Genomic DNA, 23,425 nt, shown 5'->3' with positions numbered 1-23,425 from the left:
AGTGACATTCTTGGGAAGGTACTGAAAGGCAGTGACATTCTTGGGAAGGCGCGGTAAGGCAGTGACATTCATGGGAAGGTACTGGAAGGCAGTGACATGCATGGGAAGGTATTGGAAGGCAGTGACATGCATGGGAAGGTACTGGAAGGCAATGACACGCATGGGAAGATACTGGAAGGCAGTGACATTCATGGGAAGGCGCGGGAAAGCAGTGACATTCTTGGGAAGGAACTGGAAGGCAGTGACATTCTTGGGAAGGAACTGGAAGGCAGTGACATTCATGGGAAGGTGCGGGAAGGCAGTAACATTCTTTGGAAGGAACTGTAAGGCAGTGACATTCATGGGAAGGTGCGGGAAGGCAGTTACATTCTTTGGAAGGAAATGTAAGGCAGTGACATTCATGGGAAGGTGCGGGAAGGCAGTGACAATCTTGGGAAGGTACTGGAAGGCAGGGACATGCTTGGGAAGGTACTGGAAGGCAGTGACATTCATGGGAAGGTGTGGGAAGGCAGTGACATTCATGGGAAGGTGCGGGAAGGCCGTGACATGCTTGGGAAGGTACTGGAAGGCAGTGACATGCATGGGAATGTACTGGAAGACAGTAACATTCATGGGAACATACTGGAAGGCAGTGACATTCTTGGGAAGGTACTGGAAGGCAGTGACATTCATGGGAAGGTGCGGGAAGGCAGTGACATTCTTGGGAAGGAACTGGAAGGCAGTGGCATTCATGGGAAGGTACTGGAAGGCAGTGGCATGCATGGGAAGGTACTGGAAGGCAGTGACATGCATGGGAAGGTACTGGAAGGCAGTGACATTCATGGGAAGGTACTGGAAGGCCGTGAAATTCATGGGAAGGTACTGGAAGGTAGTGTCATTCATGGGAAGTTACTGGAAGGCAGTGGCATTCATAGGACGGTACTGGAAGGCACTGGCATTCATGGGAAGGTACTGGAACGCAGTGGCATTCTTGGGAAGGAACTGGAAGGCAGTGGCATTCTTGGGAAGGAACTGGAAGGCAGTGGCATTCGTGGGAAGGTACTGAAAGGCAGTGGCATTCATGGGAAGGTACTGAAAGGCAGTGGCATGCATGGGAACGTACTGGAAGGCAGTGACATGCATGGGAAGGTACTGGAAGGCAGTGACATTCATGGGAAGGTACTGGAAGGCAGTGAAATTCATGGGAAGGTACTGGAAGGTAGTGTCATTCATGGGAAGTTACTGGAAGGCAGTGGCATTCATAGGAAGGTACTGGAAGGCAGTGGCATTCATGGGAAGGTACTGGAACGCAGTGGCATTCATGGGAAGGTACTGGAAGGCAGTGGCATTCATGGGAAGGTACTGGAAGGCAGTGACATTCATGGGAAGGTACTCGAAGGCAGTGACATTCATGGGAAGGTACTGTGAGGCAGTGACATTCATGGAAAGGTACTGGAAGGCAGTGACATTCATGGGAAGTTACTGGAAGGCAGTGGCATTCATGGGAAGGTACTGGAAGGCAGTGACATTCATGGGAAGTTACTAGAAGGCAGTGACATTCATGGGAAGGAACGGGAAGGCAGTGACATTCATGGGAAGGCAGTGGCATTCATAGGAAGGTACTGGAAGGTAGTGTCATGCATGGGAAGGTACTGGAAGGCAGTGGCATTCATAGGAAGGTAGTGTCATGCATGGGAAGGTACTGGAAGGTCGTGACATGCATGGGAAGGTACTGGAAGGCAGTGACATTCATGGGAAGGTACTGGAAGGCAGTGTTATGCTTTAGAAGGCATTGACAGTCATTGGAAGGCAGTGACATTCATGGGAAGGTACTGGAAGGCAGTGACATTCATGGGAAGGTATTGGAAGGTAGTGTCATACGTTAGAAGGCATTGACAGTCATTGGAAGGCAGTGGCATGCATGGGCAGGTACTGTAGTGTTACTCAGTGAAAGGCCATTGCTCATTGGAAGGTGGTCTCGCTTATTAGAATAGAAAGCCATCTCAGTCATCAGACAGCAGTCACACTCAGCTGAAGGCCTTCACTCTCACTGGTAGCCCGTCTCACGTATAAGGCAATGCAACACATTAAAAGGCATTCTCACCCAATGGACGGCCAGGATTCTCACTGGTAGGCAGTGACAGTCATTAGAAGGCAGTCTCACTTACTGGACAGAGGAAACTAAGCAGAGGGATTCTGCTGCCAGTGCTCAAGGGCCAACAAGCGAAGAATGTCTTATTCTTAAGTCATAATGGCACACGTCTGAGGCATATAAATAAACATTTGTATCAAGCGTATTAAGCGGACAAGTGGAGCAGGCTGGGGGGAGGGGTGATATGGGGTGACACTAAGAATCGCCAACTATCCTCAATAAGACCAGCCTGGCCAACACTAAGTCACCCTCAGCCCACTCTGCCAATGAAGATACCTGCTGTCACGCTGCTTGATCCGGTGTAACCACGGAGAGATGAAGGTGAATCACCGGAGTAAATGCCTGCAATGTAGTGTGTTCTGGGATCCACGTGCTACCAGCAGGAGTAACCGGAACGACCAAACGGAGAAGCGGTGCACTTGGGTAAGTAGGGGACCAAACGCAGCTCTAACAAAAACGACTATTGATTGAAAAAAAGGACAAACATCATGAAGCTAGGAACCTCTGACGCGTTTCATCCCACAAGGGGCTTTGTCAAAGAGTCACTCATTGTGGTAGGCAGTCTTACTCATTAGAGTATTATATTAAGGCAGCCTATTGCAGTAGAAGATATTCTATTAATTAAACAGTCATATTAATTGGAAGGCAGTCCCATTGCATTAGGCATTAGACAGCGAGGCATTTAAAGTGAGCTTTTTAAGTGATAAATATAGTTAGACTATAGTTAATATACTCACTTTCTTCATGCAAGACCAATAACCTCAGCTGATATGACATGGATCTAATTGCATTCTCTTCACAGGTATGTTCCTGATGTGCAAATCCTGTGTAAAAGACTGACTCTGGCCTTGTAGCATTGATATAAGTTAGTATGTTTGAATTTAAAAAGTTTTTTGTTTTTTTCCCCCTCTTAACTCTGTGCTGTTAATTGACCAAATGGAACAAGCTGATTTATTGGGGAGGGGGAGGGTCATGTGACTGCTTTATCTGTATAATACCAACACCTTTCCTGCATTTTGCAGGAACTGCATTAGGCATTAGACAGTTAGGCATTTAAAGTGAGCTTTTTAAGTGATAAATATAGTTAGACTATAGTGAGACTAGAGGTGACTGGGGACTGGATCTACTGCAAACTCTTTTACTCAAGACAACAAACGGTAAGCTATTCAGATCACACTATGATCCCATGCTTGCTAACCTGCCTATTTCAACCCCCCACCCCTTTACAACTTATTCACTGCAGTCTCTCCCAAAACTGACTGCACAATACACTGAAACCCTGAATTGACTCTAGCATTGCAATACAGCTAAACATTTGACAAGGAACAGGCACACACCTGCTGTTTAGTCTGCACACACTCACTCTGCTCACAACAGCTCCTTGGAGCACTGCCTACCTCTGGCATCATGAATCTGCTATGTATTTTAACTTTTTTCTTTCTCCTGGCCTCATGGAGATGTTACTCCCTCTATCCACTACAAACTACTCCATCCTGGCCCACACCCTACATCACCATACACCCTGGATTACTCAAAAGCCTTTCACTATCTACTGAATGTTGGTGGAGAACTCTAAAAACCAGCACACCAACCACTGCACACTCAAATGGCAAACACCACAAATTTACAACTTGCAAACAACTACCCAAATTTCTACTCATACTATTACTCTCTTTAGCAGGTGATATTGAACCTAACCCAGGTCCTCCCATTTCAGCTCTGTCCCATGCCCCTGAGAATTCCACCTTTAAATTCCAAAAAGGGCTTTCTGTCGCCCATATAAACATCCGGAGCCTGCTGCCCAAACTGGACGAACTAAGGGCATGGTGCCTTATGCATAAACCCAAAGCCATCGTACTTACAGAAACATGGCTATCCCCTAAAATCCCTGATGCAAATATCGCCATTCAGGGATACTCCATTTTTAGGAGAGATAGGTCAAAGAGAGGAGGAGGGGTGTTGTTTTATATTGCAGACACATTACAATTTATACTGTTAAATTGCCCACCAAGCCCACCCTCTTTTGAAATCCTAGTTGGCAAAATCTGCCTTCCCTTTTCTAAGCCCATCTTGCTTGCTGGCATCTACCGCCCCCCTAAAGCCCCTCTACAATCCCTGACTGATATCACCCAATTTCTTGGCTCCATTTCCTCTCTGAATGAGAAGAGTGAGCTGCTAGTTCTTGGGGATTTCAACTTCAATTGACTAGACCCTAAAAAACACAAAATCCAGATACAACTCAAGTCACTTAACCTATCGCAACTCATTTCCCAACCCACACGGATAAACCTGAAATCGCATAACCATTCCTTGCTAGACTGGATTCTCTCCTCAAACCCCAGCAGAATCCAATCCTCTGGCATCCTTCCTGACATTTTCAGTGACCATGCAATAGTGTACTGTGTAAGGAAAATTAAACCACCCCATTCAAGCCCTAAAGTTCTCCTCACTAGAACATTAAAAAACTTTAACCCACAACAGTTTCTGGATGACCTTACCAACTGCCCATGGCACAGAATCGATTTAATTCCCGACCCTGATTCTGCACTCGACTATTTCCAATCTGAGTTCTTAAAACTCTGCGATACCCATGCTCCACTACGCAAAATAAGGGTACGGGGGAGCCACCTTCCATGGGTTACACCTGACCTTATAGCCCTCTACCAGTTCAGGGATGCCTTGAGGAAAAGCTACAAAGTAACTGGCACTAGCAAGGATCTCAATCACTAAGGCATGCAAAAGCACAATATTACTCTGACACTCTCCACCAAAATACATCAAACCCAGCTAACTTCTGGAAGGTTATCAACAATATATTCCAGCCTCCTAACCATCAACAACCAAGTAATATCACTAAGGGGGATATTACTCTGACAAACCCCACTGACATTGCAAATGCATTCAATGATTACTTTGTGGGGTGTGCCACTAACATATTAGCGAAACGCAGCCCAAACCACAAACCTGAATCTCATCCTGGGAGTACCCCTATAGTCCCACCCCCTCCCAACACTGCCCACAATTTTCAATTTGGCCCATTATCTGAAGAGGAGATTATACAAGCGCTCCTCAAACTAAAACTAAGCAGCCAATGTGGACCCGACTTACTACAATCTAGGTTCCTACGACTTGGTGCCCCAGCCATTGCCAAACCAATTGCGTCCATAGTCAATTCTATCCTGTCTGCAGGCCATATCCCTAAGACCTGGAAAACTGCCAGAGTTGTCCCAATCTTCAAAAGTGAGGACAAAAACACTGTCTCAAACTACAGGCCAATCTCACTTCTCCCAATTCTATCCAAAGTCATGGAAAAATGTGTCCACTCCCAATTAAGCGATTTCTATACCAAGACAAATTTCCCTAGCCAATTCCAATCTGGGTTTCGTCCCAAACACTCCACCGTAACTACCCTGCTAAAAGTTTGCAATGAAATCCAGTGTGGAATGGAACGGGGACAACTCACTGGTGCAGTATTCCTAGATTTTGCAAAGGCTTTTGACACAGTTGATCATGCTATCCTGCTTAACAAACTCCAGAGCTCTGGAATAGGGAAGCATGCTTTAAACTGGTTTCAGTCCTACCTATCAGGAAGATCCCAACATGTGTCCATCTCAGGCTCTAACTCTAACCCCCTGGATATCACCTGTGGTGTCCCGCAAGGCTCTGTTCTGGGGCCCCTACTCTTCTCAGTGTTCATTAATGATCTTCCCACAGCTTGTAAGGAAGCCTCAATACACATGTATGCAGATGACACAATCCTATATGTACACAGCCATAGCCTCTCTGACCTTCAACACATACTTCAGTCTGACTTTTTGAGACTCGAAAACTGGTTTTCCCAAAACAAACTGTTTTTAAACACTGACAAGACTGTAAAAATGGTATTTGGGACCAAGACTAAATTTGTAAAGCTTCCAGTGACTGAGCTCCTGATTAGAACCAACGCTAACACCACCCTAACACCTGTCACTAGTTTTAAATACCTGGGCTTATGGTTTGACTCCCACTTAACATTCGGGATGCACATTGATACCCTGACAACCAAGACCTATGCCAAACTAGGGGTACTTTACAGGAACAAATCCTCCCTAAGTCTCCGGGTCAGAAAGCGTATCGCACAGCAGATGCTAATGCCAATTATTGACTATGGAGACATAGTATATGGCTCGGCACCTCAAACCCACCTTAGCAAACTTGACACCCTCTACAATTCAATTTGTCGTTTTGTTCTCCAATGCAACTACAACACACATCACTGCGAAATGCTCAAAGAACTAGATTGGTCAACACTAGAGTCTAGGCGCAAAGTTCACCTTTCCTGTCTTGCCTTTAAATTCTTCATGGGCAAGCTACCCAGCTACCTGAACAAGCTCCTCACCCCTACCACTTGCAGCACTTATCACCTGAGATCAGACTCCAAAAGACTGTTCATGGTCCCAAGGCTCAACAAAGTATCCGGACGTTCCTCCTTTTCCTACCGTGCACCCCAAAACTGGAACAACCTACCAGAGACTCTCACATCCACCACCAGTTTAAGTTCTTTCAAATCTAAGGCTGTCTCACACTTTAATCTGGTCTGTAACTGTTTCATACGCCCATAATATATATTATCTTTAACTGTGCACGCAATGTCTTGTATATAATGTATACCCTGTTCATTTATGTAACTGTATTTGTAACCATGTATTATTTGTTTTACTCTGTGCCCAGGACATACTTGAAAACGAGCGGTAACTCTCAATGTATTACTTCCTGGTAAAATATTTTATAAATAAAAATAAATAAATAAATAAAATTAATGAAAAAGCTGCCGTACCCATTGTAAAGCTCTCACTCGAAGTCTGAATCATTGGGAAGTTGTCACACCCAGTAACAGATACTTACATTCATTATAATAATAATAATTCAGTATAAGATAGCCTTTTTCATGAATGGGACGGTCACTCACCAGGCTCATTTATAAGTAATTGCACTCATTAGGAAGCGGTTACATTCTGTAGATGCCTTTCTCACTCAATAGAAAATATTCTAATTTACCAGTTAAATTAATAATAAATCTGTCTCACTCGCCTGCAAGATTTCTAATGTATTACACGGCTGTCTCACGCTTTATGCATTTATCTCACTCATTAGATGTAAGTTTCCCTCTGAAGCGGTGCTTCCCCCAACCCCCTGGGAGATTTCACTGCTACACGGTGAGGTGTGGTGCATACCTGCTGGTTTACAGTGGATCTGAGTCTCCTGCGGTGTTGTGGAGGATAACAGGACTGGCTTCTGGGGTAAGATCTGATTCTCTCTCTCGGTGACAGCGCCTCCATCTCTTAAAGGCCCCAGGGATGTGGAGACAATCCCTGCAGGAGAACTCACACTACTCCCCCTGATAGACGACAGTCTCAGATAGGAAGGTATAATTGAACAGGATCACTTTACTTAGTGCACTGGCAGATGTTACAGCATACTTCACTTCGGGAGCTTCACCCTCAGGATGTACCCTGAACCTCCACTCCAGGCCAAGGGGCCCTGAAGCATTCCTTGCTCTTCCCTTACTCCCTGGTGGAGTAAAGGGTATAGTCTCCCCTCCACTCCCTTAGGGGAGGGAGCACAAACTGTCAGAGCCCTGCACAATTGTTATGGGTAGACAAGCCCCTCTCAAGGAGGTAGAGGTCCTGACTAAATTTAACAGTGCAGCTCCTTAAGTACAAGGGAAGTAGGTACCAAGTCTGAGTCCCTGATTGGACACACAAAGACCTAGTCCCACCGCCTCCCCTGCCACTCAAGAAGCTACTGTGAGTGGGGAAAACCCATGATACCTCCTGGCAGGCCTGCTTTTACCGGGATTTACTGCCTGGGAGGGCAGACTTAGTAGCCAAGGAAACCAGTCTGGCTACACCTCAATAGAAGGCGGTCTCACTCAGAGGGCTGTCTCACTCAGAGGGCTGTCTCAATCAGAGGGCTGTCTCAATCAGAGGGCTGTCTCAATCAGAGGGCGGTCTCACTCATTATAGCGCTGTCTCACTCATTAGACTAAGGTTCCCTCATTAGAGGGAGCAATCATCATTATAAGGCTCTCACTCATTCCCACCAGAGCACATTGTTTTCCTCATTAGAAGGCGGTCTTAATAATTAAGAGGCTCCCTTTACTCCGTCTCACTAATTATTAGGCTCTAACTCGGTTTCCCTCATTAGAAGGCTGTCTCACTTAGAGCTATGTGTCCCACAGAATACGGTATCACTCATTTAAAGCCTTTCTCTCTCACTATGAGGCTGTCTCCCTCACTACAAGGTTGTCTCGCTCATTAAAAGCCTGTCTCCCTCACTACAAGGCTGCCTCACTCATTTAAAGCATGTCTCCCCATTAGAAGGCTGTCTCCCTCACTACAAGGCTGTCCTCCCTCACTACAAGGCTGTCCTCCCTCACTACAAGGCTGTCCTCCCTCACTACAAGGCTGTCCTCCCTCACTACAAGGCTGTCCTCCCCATTAGAAGCCTGTCTCCCTCACTACAAGGCTGTCCTCCCTCACTGTGTAAAAGAACGCTAGATGGCGCTTCACTCCACCTCAAATAGTGATACTAAATCTAAACAAAATGTGCAGTGAATAACATAGAATATACAGTGAATCACAAAAAATTAATGTAATAGTGCAAAAACAACTTATCACTCGACCCCAACAAAAGACTGTTCCAAAAGTCTTGAAGATGCAATGTAGATGAAGTTCCAGGGGAGCGTCGTCGTTGGGTGCCCAAAAAAAGAAAAAAACAGTGGATAGTGTAATATTGTGAAACCAGTGTAGTGAAAAATATATAAAAGCTTCCAAATTCCTACTCACAAACGCAGCAGGAAAATGAGCATATGTGCCAGATAAGAACTGTAGTGCAGCCCAGTCTGGAGATGTGGTATATAGGTCAGCGATCTCCGAGAAAGCAGAAAACAACCATAGCGTAGATAAAAGATAACAATTTTATCCAATATAAAAAGACAAATGGAGGCTTACGGCAATCGAAGGAATAACAGCATGTATGCAAGAGGGTCTTTGCTTTGGCGTAGCTCTTTCCATTCGGTCTCCCTGTTAACAGCTACCGCGAACGTCACTTCCGGAACGTGACGTCACAGCTCGCCGGAACCGCACACACAGCAAAGATTCCCCTGCTTCTTTCCTTCTCCAAGATGTCTCCCTCACTACAAGGCTGTCCTCCCTCACTACAAGGCTGTCCTCCCTCACTACAAGGCTGTCCTCCCCATTAGAAGCCTGTCTCCCTCACTACAAGGCTGTCCTCCCCATTAGAAGCCTGTCTCCCTCACTACAAGGCTGTCCTCCCCATTAGAAGGCTGCCTCCCTCACTACAAGGCTGTCTCCCCATTAGAAGGCTGTCCTCCTTCACTACAAGGCTGTCCTCCCTCACTACAAGACTGTCCTCCCCATTAGAAGGCTGTCCTCCCTCACTACAAGGCTGTCCTCCCTCACTACAAGGCTGTCTCCCCATTAGAAGGTTGTCCTCCCCATTAGAAGGCTGTCCTCCCTCACTACAAGGCTGTCCTCCCTCACTACAAGGCTGTCCTCCCTCACTAAAGGCTGTCCTCCCCATTAGAAGGTTGTCTCCCTCACTACAAGGCTGTCCTCCCTCACTACAAGGCTGTCCTCCCTCACTACAAGGCTGTCCTCCCTCACTACAAGGCTGTCCTCCCTCACTACAAGGCTGCCTCCCTCATTACAAGGCTGCCTCCCTCATTACAATGCTGTCCTCACCATTAGAAGGCTGTCTCCCTCACTACAAGGCTGTCTCCCCATTAGAAGGTTGTCCTCCCCATGAGAAGGCTGTCTCCCTCACTACAAGGCTGTCCTCCCCATTAGAAGGCTGTCTCCCTCACTACAAGGCTGTCCTCCCCATTAGAAGGCTGTCTCCCTCACTACAAGGCTGTCCTCCCTCACTACAAGGCTGCCTTCCCCATTACAAGGCTGTCCTCCCTCACTACAAGGCTGCCTCCCTCACTACAAGGCTGTCCTCCCTCATTACAAGGCTGTCCTCCCTCACTACAAGGCTGTCCTCCCCATTAGAAGGCTGTCCTCCCTCACTACAAGGCTGCCTCCTTCATTACAAGGCTGCCTCCTTCATTACAAGGCTGCCTCCTTCATTACAAGGCTGCCTCCCTCACTACAAGGCTTTCCTCCCTCATTACAAGGCTGTCCTCCCTCACTACAAGGCTGTCCTCACCCTTAGAAGGCTGTCTCCCCCATTAGAAGACTGTCTCCCCCATTAGAAGGCTGTCTCCCCCATTAGAAGGCTGTCTCCCCCATTGCACTCTCTCCCTCTCCCCCTGCATTGCACACAGGCCCAGCCCAGTCACGTGTTCACACATGACGCCTTGCCGGCCCCGCCCTGCTGCCGCACGGTTTGCCCACACCCAACATGGCCGCCGCTGCGCTTCCCTTGCCAGGCTTGTGCTTCTGACTTACAACTCCCGCGAAGGGAGCGGTGTCTCGGTTTCCTAGGTGATGTCCGCCGTGCGGAGGTGAGTAGTGTACCTCGGAGCGCCGCGGAGGTCAGAGAGGGGGGGGCAGGCGGAGGTCAGAGAGGGGGGGGGCAGGCGGAGGTCAGAGAGGGGGGGGGCAGGCGGAGGTCAGAGAGGGGGGGGGCAGGCGGAGGTCAGAGAGGGGGGGGGCAGGCGGAGGTCAGAGAGGGGGGGGGCAGGCGGAGGTCAGAGAGGGGGGGGCAGGCGGAGGTCAGAGAGGGGGGGGGCAGGCGGAGGTCAGAGAGGGGGGGGGGGCAGGCGGAGGTCAGAGAGGGGGGGGGCAGGCGGAGGTCAGAGAGGGGGGGGGCAGGCGGAGGTCAGAGAGGGGGGGGCAGGCGGAGGTCAGAGAGGGGGGGGCAGGCGGAGGTCAGAGAGGGGGGGGGCAGGCGGAGGTCAGAGAGGGGGGGGGCAGGCGGAGGTCAGAGAGGGGGGGGGCAGGCGGAGGTCAGAGAGGGGGGGGGGGCAGGCGGAGGTCAGAGAGGGGGGGGGCAGGCGGAGGTCAGAGAGGGGGGGGGCAGGCGGAGGTCAGAGAGGGGGGGCAGGCGGAGGTCAGAGAGGGGGGGGGGCAGGCGGAGGTCAGAGAGGGGGGGGCAGGCGGAGGTCAGAGAGGGGGGGGGCAGGCGGAGGTCAGAGAGGGGGGGCAGGCGGAGGTCAGAGAGGGGGGGGCAGGCGGAGGTCAGAGAGGGGGGGGCAGAGAGGGGGGGCAGGCGGAGGTCAGAGAGGAGGGGGGCAGGCGGAGGTCAGAGAGGAGGGGGGGCAGGCGGAGGTCAGAGAGGAGGGGCAGGCGGAGGTCAGAGAGGGGGGGGCAGGCAGAGGTCAGAGAGGGGCGGAGGTCAGAGAGGGGGGGGGCAGGCGGGAGGTCAGAGGGGGGGGCAGGCGGGAGGTCAGAGGGGGGGCAGGCGGAGGTCAGAGGGGGGGGGCAGGCGGAGGTCAGAGAGGGAGGGGGGGCAGGCGGAGGTCAGAGGGGGGGGGCAGGCGGAGGTCAGAGGGGGGGGGCAGGCGGAGGTCAGAGAGGGGGGGCAGGCGGAGGTCAGAGAGGGAGGGGGGGCAGGCGGAGGTCAGAGGGGGGGGGCAGGCGGAGGTCAGAGGGGGGGAGCAGGCGGAGGTCGGAGAAGGGGGGGCAGGCGGAGGTCAGAGAGGGGGGGGCAGGCGGAGGTCAGAGAGGGGGGCAGGCGGAGGTCAGAGAGGGGGGGGCAGGCGGAGGTCAGAGAGGGGGGGGGCAGGCGGAGGTCAGAGAGGGGGGGGGCAGGCGGAGGTCAGAGAGGGGGGGCAGGCGGAGGTCAGAGGTGGGGGGGCAGGCGGGAGGTCAGAGGAGGGGGGCAGGCGGAGGTCAGAGGGGGGGGCAGGCGGTGGTCAGAGGGGGGGGGCAGGCGGAGGTCAGAGAGGGGGGCGCAGGCGGAGGTCAGAGAGGGGGGGCAGGCGGAGGTCAGAGAGGGGGGGCAGGCGGAGTTCAGAGGTGCAGGGGCAGGCGGGAGGTCAGAGGTGCAGGGGCAGGCGGAGGTCAGAGAGGGGGGGCAGGCGGTGGTCAGAGAGGGGGGGCAGGCGGTGGTCAGAGAGGGGGGGCAGGCGGAGTTCAGAGGTGCAGGGGCAGGCGGGAGGTCAGAGGTGCAGGGGCAGGCGGAGGTCAGAGAGGGGGGGCAGGCGGTGGTCAGAGAGGGGGGGCAGGCGGTGGTCAGAAAGGGGGGGCAGGCGGAGGTCAGAGGGGGGGCAGGCCGAGGTCAGAGAGGGGGGGGCAGGCGGAGGTCAGAGAGGGGGGGGCAGGCGGAGGTCAGAGAGGGGGGGCAGGCGAAGGTCAGAGGGGGGGCAGGCGAAGGTCAGAGGGGGGGCAGGCGAAGGTCAGAGGGGGGGCAGGCGGAGGTCAGAGGGGGCAGGCGAAGGTCAGAGGGGGGCAGGCGGAGGTCAGAGGAGGGGGCAGGCGGAGGTCAGAGAGGGGGGGGTTAGGCGGGTCAGAGAGGGGGGGCAGGCGGTCGGGGGGGGCAGGCGGAGGTCAGAGAGGGGGGGCAGGCGGAGGTCAGAGGGGGGCAGACAGAGGGTCTGAGGGGGGGGCAGGCAGAGGTCAGAGAGGGGGAGGCGAGGGGGTGGAGGCGGAGGTCTGAGAGAGGGGGCAGGTCAGGGGGGGGCAGGCGGAGGTGAGAGAGGGGGGCAGGTGAGAGAGGCGGGCAGGCGGAGGTCAGAGAGGGGGGACAGGCGGAGGTCAGAGAGGGGGGGCAGACGGAGGATGTCAGAGAGAGGGGGCAGGCGGAGGTCAGAGGTCAGAGAGGGGGGGCAGGTCAGAGAGGGGGGGCAGGCGGAGGTCAGAGAGGGGGGACAGGCGGAGGTCAGAGAGGGGGGACAGGCGGAGGTCAGAGAGGGGTGGCAGACGGAGGATGTCAGAGAGAGGGGGCAGGCGGAGGTCAGAGAGGGGGGGCAGGCGGAGGTCAGAGAGGGGGGGCAGGCGGAGGTCAGAGGGGGGCAGACGGAGGGTCTGAGGGGGGGCAGGCGGAGGTCAGAGAGGGGGAGGAGAGGGGGTGGAGGCGGAGGTCTGAGAGAGGGGGCACGTCAAGGGGGGCAGGCGGAGGTGAGAGAGGGGGGGCAGGTGAGAGAGGGGGGACAGGCGGAGGTCAGAGGGGGGGGCAGGCGGAGGTGAGAGAGGGGGGGCAGGTGAGAGGGGGGCAGGCGGAGGTCAGAGAGGGGGGGCAGACGGAGGATGTCAGAGAGAGGGGGCAGACAGAGGTCAGAGAGGGGGGGCAGGTCAGAGAGGGGGGTAGGTGGAGGTGAGAGAGGGGGGGCAGGTGAGAGAGTGGGGACAGGCGGAGGTCAGAGAGGGGGGGCAGGCGGAGGTCCGAGGTCAGAGAGGGGGGGCAGGTCAGAGAGGGGGGGCATACGGAGGATGTCAGAGAGAGGGGGCAGGCGGAGGTCAGAGGTCAGAGAGGGGGGGCAGGTCAGAGAGGGGGGGCAGGCGGAGGATGTCAGAGAGAGGGGGCAGGCGGAGGTCAGAGGTCAGAGAGGGGGGGCAGACGGAGGAGGTCAGAGAGAGGGGGCAGGCGGAGGTCAGAGAGGGGGGACAGGCGGAGGTCAGAGAGGGGGGGCAGACGGAGGATGTCAGAGAGAGGGGGCAGGCGGAGGTCAGAGAGGGGGGGCAGGCGGAGGATGTCAGAAAGAGGGGGCAAGAAGAGGTCAGAGAGAGAGAGCAAGCGGAGAAGTCAGAGAGAGGGGCAGGCAGAGGTCAGAGAGAGGGGCAGGCGGAGGTCGGAGAGAGCAGGCAGGCGGAGGTCGGAGAGAGCGGGCAGGCGGAGGTCAGAGAGAGCGGGCAGGCGGAGGTCGGAGAGAGGGTGGAGGTCGGAGAGAGGACGGCGCGCAGGCAGAGGTCATAAAGAGGGCAGAGGTCGGAGAGGGCAGGTCGGAGAGAGGATGGAGGACGGCGGGCAGGCAGAGGTCATAAAGAGGGCAGGCGGAGGTCAGAGGGGGGCAGGCGGAGGTCGGAGAGAGGACGGGCAGACGGAGGTCGGAGAGAGCAGACAGGCGGAGGTCGGAGAGAGGGGGGGCAGGCGGAGGTCAGAGGGGGGGGGCATGCGGAGGTCAGAGGGGGGGGCAGGCGGAGGATGTCAGAGAGGGGGCAGGCGGAGGATGTCAGAGTGGGGGGGCAGGCGGAGGTCAGAGAGAGGGTCAGAGAGCGAGAGCAAGCGGAGAAGTCAGAGAGGGGGCAGGCGGAGGTCAGGAAGAGGGGGCAGGCAGAGGTCATAAAGAGGGCAGGCGGAGGTCAGAGAGAGAGGGCAGGCGGTGGTCGAGAGAGGGGGCAGGCGGTTGTCAGAGGGGGGCAGGCGGTTGTCAGAGGGGGGCAGGCGGAGGTCGGAGAGGGGGGCAGGCGGAGGTCAGAGAGGGGGGCAGGCGGAGGTCGGAGAGAGGGGGCAGGCGGAAGTCGGAGAGAGGGGGCAGGCGGAGGTCGGAGAGAGGGGGCAGGCGGAGGTCGGGCAGGCGGAGGTCGAAGAGAGGGGGCAGGCGGAGGTCGGAGAGAGGGGGCAGGCGGAGGTCGGAGAGAGGGGGCAGGCGGAGGTCGGAGAGAGGGGGCAGGCAGAGGATGGGCAGGCAGAGGTCGGAGAGAGGACGGGCAGGCGGAGGTCGGAGAGGGGGCAGGCAGAGGATGGGCAGGCGGAGGTCGGAGAGAGGGGGCAGGCGGAGGTCGGAGAGAGGGGGCAGGCGGAGGTCGGAGAGAGGACGGGCAGGCGGAGGTCGGAGAGAGGACGGGCAGGCGGAGGTCGGAGAGAGGACGGGCAGGCGGAGGTCGGAGAGAGGACGGGCAGGCAGAGGTCGGAGAGAGGGGGCAGGCGGAGGTCAGAGAGAGGGGGCAGGCGGAGGTCAGAGAGGGGGGGCAGTCAGAGGTCAGAGAGAGAGAGATAGCAAGCGGAGAAGTCAGAGAGAGGGGGCAGGCGGAGGTCAGAGAGAGAGGGCAGGCAGAGGTCAGGGAGAGGGCAGGCGGAGGTGAGAGAGAGGGGGCAGGCGGAGGTGAGAGAGAGGGGGCAGGCGGAGGTCAGAGAGAGGGGGCAGGCGGAGGTCAGAGAGAGGGGGGCAGGCGGAGGTCAGAGAGAGGGGGCAGGCGGAGGTCAGAGAGAGAGGGCAGGCAGAGGTCAGGGAGAGGGCAGGCGGAGGTGAGAGAGAGGGGGCAGGCGGGGGTGAGAGAGAGGGGGCAGGCGGAGGTGAGGGAGAGGGGGCAGGCGGAGGTCAGGGAGAGGGGGCAAGCGGAGGTCAGAGGGGGGCAGACGGAGGTCAGAGATGGGGCATGCGGCGGCTCGCGGGAGGGACTGCAGTCTGTTACAGCCTGAGATATGTGTATATATATATATGTGCACGCAGCCTGAGGACAGAGGAGTTGCACAGCAAGTGTAACTGGGCACTCTTAGGACATGCAATGGGCATATACACACACAGTTATTTTTCAGTTTTTTGCTTATGATATTGACCAGGGGTGGCCAACTCCAGTCTTAGCCATTGATTGAGCCACCTGTGCTGAAACAGGGATATCCTGAAAACCTGACCGGCTGGCCCTTGAGGACTGCAGTTGCCCACCCCTGATATTGAGTGTAGAAATAGGTTTTTTCTGAGTGATCATTATAGAGTATGAATCAATCTCAATGCTTCTTTCAACCCAGCCTCTATATTTTAAACTCTTGCTTTGCAGAGAATAATGGCGAACTATAAAATCAGGGTTTACCAGGACTTGGACTATGAGGTCGTGCGGGAGATCTTCTCCAGCGGGATGAGTGAGTACGTCCCCAGCGTCTGTGTGCACGTCCTGAAACAGCCCTGGGTCCTGTTTGTGCTGACGTGCACGTTCCTCTCGCTGCTTGTGAGCTCCAAATCCCTTATCTTGCCTGTTTTGGCCATTACCCTTCTACTCGCCCTTGGGCGCCACCTCTTGGGCTACTTCTGGTCGTTGTACATCGAGCACTGTTTAAAGGAGGACCTCCAGGACATCCAGAAGACTTACATGGAGGGAAAGGGTTCTCATTTTTGGGTGGCGGAAGCAGAGGAAAACATTGTTGGAACAGTAGCAGTTAAACCATCGGATGATAGAGGCAGTGAATTAGTCCTGAAGCGTATGTCCGTGAGGAAGGACTTTAGGGGGCTGGGGATAGCCAAGGCCTTGTCACGACAGGTCATCAGCTTTGCACGGCAGGGCGGTTACCAGTCTGTCGTTCTGAACACGCTGATGGTACAGCACGAAGCACAGAGGATGTACGAGAGCGTGGGGTTCAAGAAGTACGTGGAATTCGTACTGCCGACAATATACGGCAAGCTGGTAAACTTCATTATCTCCAAGTATCGCTATGATATCCTGTCTGCAAACTAAAGCTGCTGCTTCCGCTCGTCATTGCGAGGGAAACGGACTTTAGTAGAACGTTAGCCGGCTGGCGGGGGCCGTAATTTAGCCGTCTTGCTTTTTGAAAGAATTGCTAAAATAATCCTTCGATCCGTCCAACAGCGTAAAATGAACCATGTCAAAAACCGACATTAAATCAGACTTTCCTTTGCTATATAAACAAGTTGTATATTGATCGATATTTCCTCTTTTTTTTTTTTTTTTTTTTTCAAAAGAAACGGCAAATATAGCTGTGACTTAAATACATGTAATTGTGTGTGTGTGTGGTTTCTAGCAAAGTGTGCACTCTGTATGGCATGATTTACTCGCACAATACAATGTGTTGGGGACACCTCTTATTGAATACAGTCGCTGCCCTTTTTCATGCTCACGTTCAGCCCTCCTCTGAGTGATCATGTGATCGCGGCGTCATTCTTTTGCCAGTTTGATTGCGCTCCGTTCACCACAGGAACGGAGACCACGAGCTCTCCTCTTGAAAATTAGGAGAAAGCTTATGACGTAGCCACTATGTGATAGGGCCACAGGTACCAGACACCATGACGTGGTGGCTTTGTCATAGGGCCACAGGTACCAGACACCATGACGTGGTGGCTTTGTCATAGGGCCACAGGTACCAGACACCATGACGTGGTGGCTTTGTCATAGGGCCACAGGTACCAGACACCATGAAGTGGTGGCTTTGTCATAGGGCCACAGGTACCAGACACCATGACGTGGCTATGTCATAGAGTCACAGGTACCAGACACCATGACGTGGTGGCTTTGTCATAGGGCCACAGGTACCAGACACCATGACGTGGTGGCTTTGTCATAGGGCCACGGGTACCAGACACCATGACGTGGCTATGTCATAGAGCCACGGGTACCAGACACCATGACGTGGCTATGTCATAGAGCCACGGGTACCAGACACCATGACGTGGCTATGTCATAGGGCCACGGGTACCAGACACCATGACGTGGCTATGTCATAGAGCCACGGGTACCAGACACCATGACGTGGCTATGTCAGAGCCACGGGTACCAGACACCATGACGTGGCTATGTCATAGAGCCACGGGTACCAGACACCATGACGTGGCTATGTCATAGAGCCACGGGTACCAGACACCATGACGTTACTATGTCATAGCGCCACGGGTACCAGACACCATGACGTTACTATGTCATAGAGCCACGGGTACCAGACACCATGACGTGGCTATGTCATAGAGCCATGGGTACCAGACACCATGACGTGGCTATGTCATAGAGCCACGGGTACCAGACACCATGACGTGGCTATGTCATAGCGTTAGTAAAACTCTTTGTAATAGGTTGATGCATAAAAAAAACTTGCCAGTTTAATTATTGAACAGCAGTAATACGAATAGGATTGTAATCCTTACGTTTAGGTAGGACTCGCCACTAATTGCAATCACAGTATATCTTCCCGTGATTTGCATTGGGATAAGACAGGGAGCTCAACGCCCGTCCTCAAGCCCCCCCAACAGGTCAGGTGTTCTGGATATCCCAGCTTCAGCATGTGGCTCAATCAGAGGCTCAGCCGAATACTGAGCCACCTGTGCTGAAGCAGGGATTGATTGAGACACCTGTGCTGAAGCAGGGACTGATTGAGCCACCTGTGCTGAAGCTGGGATGCCCTGAAAATCTGCCCTGTTGGGGGGCTTGAGGACTGGAGTTGAGAACCCCTGCCTTAACCCAGTGCAAATCATGGGAAGCTTTAGTTGAAGTCAAAGACTGAGCCCCTGAGCCACCTGTGCTGAAGCAGGGATCTCACCAATACCTAACCTGTTGGTGGGCCTTAAGGACTGGAGTTGGCCACTCCTGCTCTAGGGAATCCATGTAAAAAATGTATAGCAAGGTAAAAATAGCAGACGGTTGCTCATGTTCACTGCTTGCCCCCCCAATATGGCGTGACACTGGGGTGCATGGAACATGTTTGGGGACCTGTTGGATTATTTAATTGATAGAAGCACATAATGAGATATTCTGTCACGGGTGCTGACGGGGGTATAGAAGGAGCTGTGCTGTATATGTATAATAAAGAAGAAAGCAACCGTGGTGTCTTGTGCAAACGTTGTTTAATAATCAGTGTTCTATATTTTGGTCCTGCGATTTACCCTCCCATTCCCATTCTGCATAGCGCCTCACGCAGGGCCCCTGCCATCCAGAAGGAAAACAACTGCAGTTATCGATGCCAAAAACACGGGACATAAACGTGTGTGTGTGTGTGTATATAATAACAACAAGGGTGTGACTGGACTAGTGTTTTCATATAGCACGTTACAAAATGAAGGAAATAACCACATAGAACTGAAAGCTCCCTTAAAAGGAACGGAAACAGAAAGGTAAGCGTAAGCTGCGCCGAGAAGCGCAGAAGCTAGCGTGTTGTACTATGGACGCAGCCTTATAGGCATATGAATACCAGTATGATTTTTTTTAAAAAGGCAAGCGTGTATTCTATATAGAATTAACCCGTTCCAGAAGTGTCCAGAGAACACGATCGGTATAAACGGACCAAGAACCGTCCTTTTATATACGGATAGTCCGTAATGTAGGTAATATGAAAGGATGCGCATAAGAGGCAGTTAGTAGTAGTCCCTTCCGGATAAGCCATCCTTGGTGTTCATTAGATCAACATCCAAATCGCAGTATTTTGAAGAGTACAGAATGAAGTTCAAACAAGTAAGTACAGCAAAGTGCTGATATTCAGGTTAATATTGGAATGAGGCGTCACTAGGAGGACAGTTGTAATCCACGTTTCTGGTAATAACTGGACAGCGAGGTCCTATATTTTCATACTGAGAAGGTAGATTTGCAAACCAACATCTGGATAAAAGTCTGTGGCAAATCAATCTGTAAAGCGTCTATAGTTGAGATGTAAGAAAGGACAAGGACCCCATTATATGTTTAAAGAAAGAGGAATGTACTTGCTATACTTAATACTGTTTTGGACCCTGGCCCCACATTCTACTATGTACCCAAACTGTGGCAATCACCCAGAATGAAGGGTGACTATCAAGTGCCGGCCTGACGACATATTGCAAAGGCAGCGATTGATTTAGAGAAAACATGTATATGATAAAGACCTCCTTGGAGACCGCGGCGACGATCCCCCTGTCTTCTGTGAAGTAACAGTTTTGTGGTATCACCACCTCTGTGTGGATGTTTCACCTGATCTATCGCCGTATATTGTACGGTGGAAAGTTGATGACCGAATTCTAAAAAGTCATAGCATAGGGATGTGAGGTGTCCCTTGAAAGGTCAAGGGGTCCCTATGTTAAGGGGGATACCCAGTTAATGCCCAGGTCACCCAGAACCTGATATAGGGGTTCTGGGGACGCTGCAATCATACATAAGGTTGTGAGGAATTTGAAAAGTCTAAGTCTAGTTTATAGTGTGGGGAATATAGCTAGTAAGAAATAAAGTGCAGCTTCTTATCCTATTCCCCATAACAAGAAGACTTAGGAAAGTTTACACACTTTTAAATAAAATATAAATGTTATAAAGTACATATATGCTTGTGCACGGTATAATGAGCTGGGTCTTTCCGGACCGATGTTCTGGGTGAGTCACTGGGCTACCAGCTTGGTGCCACTGTGTCTACCCAGACATCGGACATGAAAGCCACAGAGGATGCCAGAGGTGTGAAGAGCATTTGGGCAGGAGGTTTAGGTTGAGCACCCACATCCTGGGATGAATGGAAAGTCCTCGGGACTACAATTTGCCTTCCCAGACTGAGGGGAACCTAAACCAGCGGCTGGCTTCTGCATACCAAGTAGCTGAGGTGCCAGGTTGGCGCATGCCCTTGGTAGAAGCAGGGGCATCCGCGTGCCTGGCTTCAGAAGACTGGCATTGCTCTGATTGGCTGGTAGGAAATTTCCCACGCTTGGATTGGCTGTAGTATTTCATAACAAAAAGAAGGGTGCTGGAAAAAGCGCTCAAGCTTAATAAACAATAAAACAATACTGTGAAATGTACTCTAATATTTCAGAGTGCAAAGTAAACTCATATAAATAAGCCAAGGCTGCCCGGAAACACTAACCGAACCAAATCAGAGAAAACAATGCAGAAAACAGATACAAACCGGCGCCTTAAATATACAGTCCAAGCAAATGTCCAAATGCACTAGTAAGTAGGTGGCACCTAGTCCTTATAGGATGATCCAATCATATGCACCTGGACTGGATTGCAGAAACGTAGCAGTTTGATTCAAGCATGTGAATCCAAGAGTGGCAGAACAGCTCCTCTCTACTCAGTCACCGGTGGGGGGTTCTGCAGAACTTCCCAATATCACCGGTGCACTCCGTTGTAATTCTCAAACACTTGATGTGCTCGCCGGGGAAAAGCTGCTGTGTGCTGATTAGCTGGAAAGATGCCCCACGCTTGAAACACTGCACACACTCCTCTCCAAGATCGCCTTGACCTCTGACCCTACGAGTTACGTTTCGTCACTTCCTCAGGGGTTAATGTCCCGAGGAAGTGACGAAACGTAACACGTAGGGCTTGAAACAAACTACTGTGTTTCTGCAAGCCAGTCCAGGTGCATATGATGGGGTCATCCTATAAGGACTAGATGCCACCTACATACCAGTGCATTTGGACATTTGCTTGGACTGAATCTTTAAGGCGCCGGTTTGTATCTGTTCTCTGTAGTATTTCATGAATGAATCTGATATACTATAAGAATCCCCCAGCCAATCCGGTGATCAGATTCTAAGCGCCAGAACAGCAGCGGCAAATTTGAATGTACAAAAAGATGCTCTTGGCGAAATAGCAGCGAGCCGGCTTCAGAAATTTCAAGACAGGATATTTTCAAAATCCCGCTTTTCGCTGCCAAGTTCTGAGAATTGAACGTAGTGATCGCGGCTGGGATTGCCAGCCGATTTTAGTTCCAGGACGTTTGAAGCTACTGTGTGTCGCGGTCAAGTTATTTCAAGTCCTCCGGAGCAGATGCAGCGGCGGCGTCAGGAACTTCATGCCGATTGGAATTCCAGGACATTTCGGGCTAAGTCCCAGTCAACCAAAGACTTTGTTTTACGTTCTATTTAAGCTAGGAAAGTCTAATTTTGTAGCCCAGACCCCCAGTAAGTGTGTTTTTCTCATGTATTTTGTGTTCCACTGTGTGTTTTGCCTTTTCATGCGAATACATTTACAATTTATTTCACTTATCCTGTTTTGCTCAGTGAATGATCCTGGTAAAAATTGTAAATGCCTGGTCTCCCGTGACACACCTCTTACCCGTGTATTCCCCACGCTGATGGGAAAATGTGTATGTAGCCCTGTTTCCTAGTGAACACAGACCGCTACCATATGCTGTATAACCTGTAGGCTCACAGGGCCTAAGCCTCCGCCACGGAGAGCCTGGGGCACACGTAATAATAGATAACACTTTGTACTTGGTGCAGCGCCTCCACCTGCGATGGCTCCCACCAGAGGGGGAGTGGTTCCTCGCAGGACACTTATATATCAATACACACACGCACAGCATATAAACAACCGAATGACTTTACTTGTCTGTATAGGCTTATATATATCAACAGGTGTCCCTCCCTAGAGGAGACACTACTGCGTCTCGCAGGACGCTTCTCCCCCCGTCACCGGGTGATCCCACCCGTGTCCAATACCCCAACACAATATGCTCCCTACCCTCAAGTGAGATAAATATATGTGTGACTGCGCAGCCACTATGTCCCGTATGAATATATGGTATAGTTGGTGCACTTGGTGATGGTTACCTGCCGGGCACTCCAGTACCCGGGCCTGCAAAGGATCTTCATAAAGGGTCAGATGCGATATGGCTCCAGCAATCGGCATCCAGGGCGATCCCACCCAAATGAACTGCAGCAACCGTAGCAGGGTCTGAGCCCAGACCTCCTGCTAGATGAACACTGTCTCTTTAAGCGATCACAGAACGGCACAATAAGGGAACCAGAACCTGTCTAAGGCAATCCCTATCTCTGCTCCACTCTACGGGGACTCAGGGCCTAACTGGGCTGGAGTATAAGGCCTAGGTAGGGGCTGAGTGCCTCGCTACACCTGGAGCTCCGTCTCCTTCCTCCTCCTGCCAGCTCTGAACAACGTGCGTGTCCCTTCGCCCTTATCTTCCTTCCTCCCGCTATTCCAACCACCCGATTGGTTCCCTGGCGTCACATGGTCTCGCGGTGGCTGCTGGGACTCGTAGTTCCCTATGCTCCACCCTATAGGAACTATTCCTCCTTTGCGGGCTTTGGCAACTATGCCCGCGCATGCGCGACCTCTGCTCCCCAACCTTCTGCGCCTGCGCCAACACTCAACATGGCGGCGCCCTTATATCGCGGAACCTCCGATATACCGGAGCGTTCCCTGCCCTGCTGCAAGCCCTCCCATCCGACAACAACAGCTGCGGGAGAGGGGAGCCCGGCTACATCCTCCCCCCTGTGGATTCCAACGTCCCCGCTTGGACGATACCCTTTAACTGGTACAACAATTATATAATGAAAAATGCATAACCATAACGACATCCTCCACACTCTAGATAAGATTATACATCTCACTGAACATCACGATTACGGACTTTACTCGGTTGCGAGCCCACTGCTGAGCCTCATAATGGGGTGCCCCGAACTGATCATAGGTCATCCTCATTGGAGGTTGCCCATTTCTCTGACTTCGCCTTAACTGTTCTTCAGTCACTCCCTCGGGAGAATGACTATCATGGTTTTGAGGTTCGGCCTCTTCCCTTGTGGGAGTTACAGTCTCTACATGATCATTACACGGTACAAAACAGGGACTCTGCGGGTCCAACGTAGAATTTTCCGGAGCCACCCCATTGGGCGTGTGCTCCCCGAACCCTTTACCCATAGCTCCACCGGGAGATGCTTGCTGTTGAGGGCCCCTTTGAGAGGTTCCCTCTTGAGGGTCTTCATGATGGATTGTATTGTCG

General features: G+C 52.5%; 1 protein-coding gene across 1 annotated transcript; it reads left to right on the top strand.

Annotated features, from left to right (window-relative positions):
- The first annotated feature begins 10,480 nt into the window (after positions 1-10,480).
- Positions 10,481-20,406, top strand: LOC142467818 (putative N-acetyltransferase camello). Its single transcript, XM_075573702.1, has 2 exons — positions 10,481-10,640; positions 15,796-20,406. The coding sequence occupies exon 2, from the start codon at positions 15,802-15,804 to the stop codon at positions 16,465-16,467; it is 666 nt and encodes a 221-aa protein (XP_075429817.1). The 5' UTR covers positions 10,481-10,640; positions 15,796-15,801; the 3' UTR covers positions 16,468-20,406.
- The last annotated feature ends 3,019 nt before the right edge of the window (positions 20,407-23,425 follow it).

This window comes from Ascaphus truei, chromosome 1 (assembly GCF_040206685.1).
Source record: "Ascaphus truei isolate aAscTru1 chromosome 1, aAscTru1.hap1, whole genome shotgun sequence".
Lineage (NCBI taxonomy): Eukaryota > Metazoa > Chordata > Amphibia > Anura > Ascaphidae > Ascaphus > Ascaphus truei.
Note: the sequence above shows the minus strand (reverse complement) of the source record. Positions and strands in the feature narration are given on the sequence as shown.

Coding starts and splice junctions, on each gene's coding strand:
- LOC142467818 (XM_075573702.1), top strand. CDS start 15,802: ATGGCGAACTATAAAATCAGGGTTTACCAGGACTTGGACTATGAGGTC.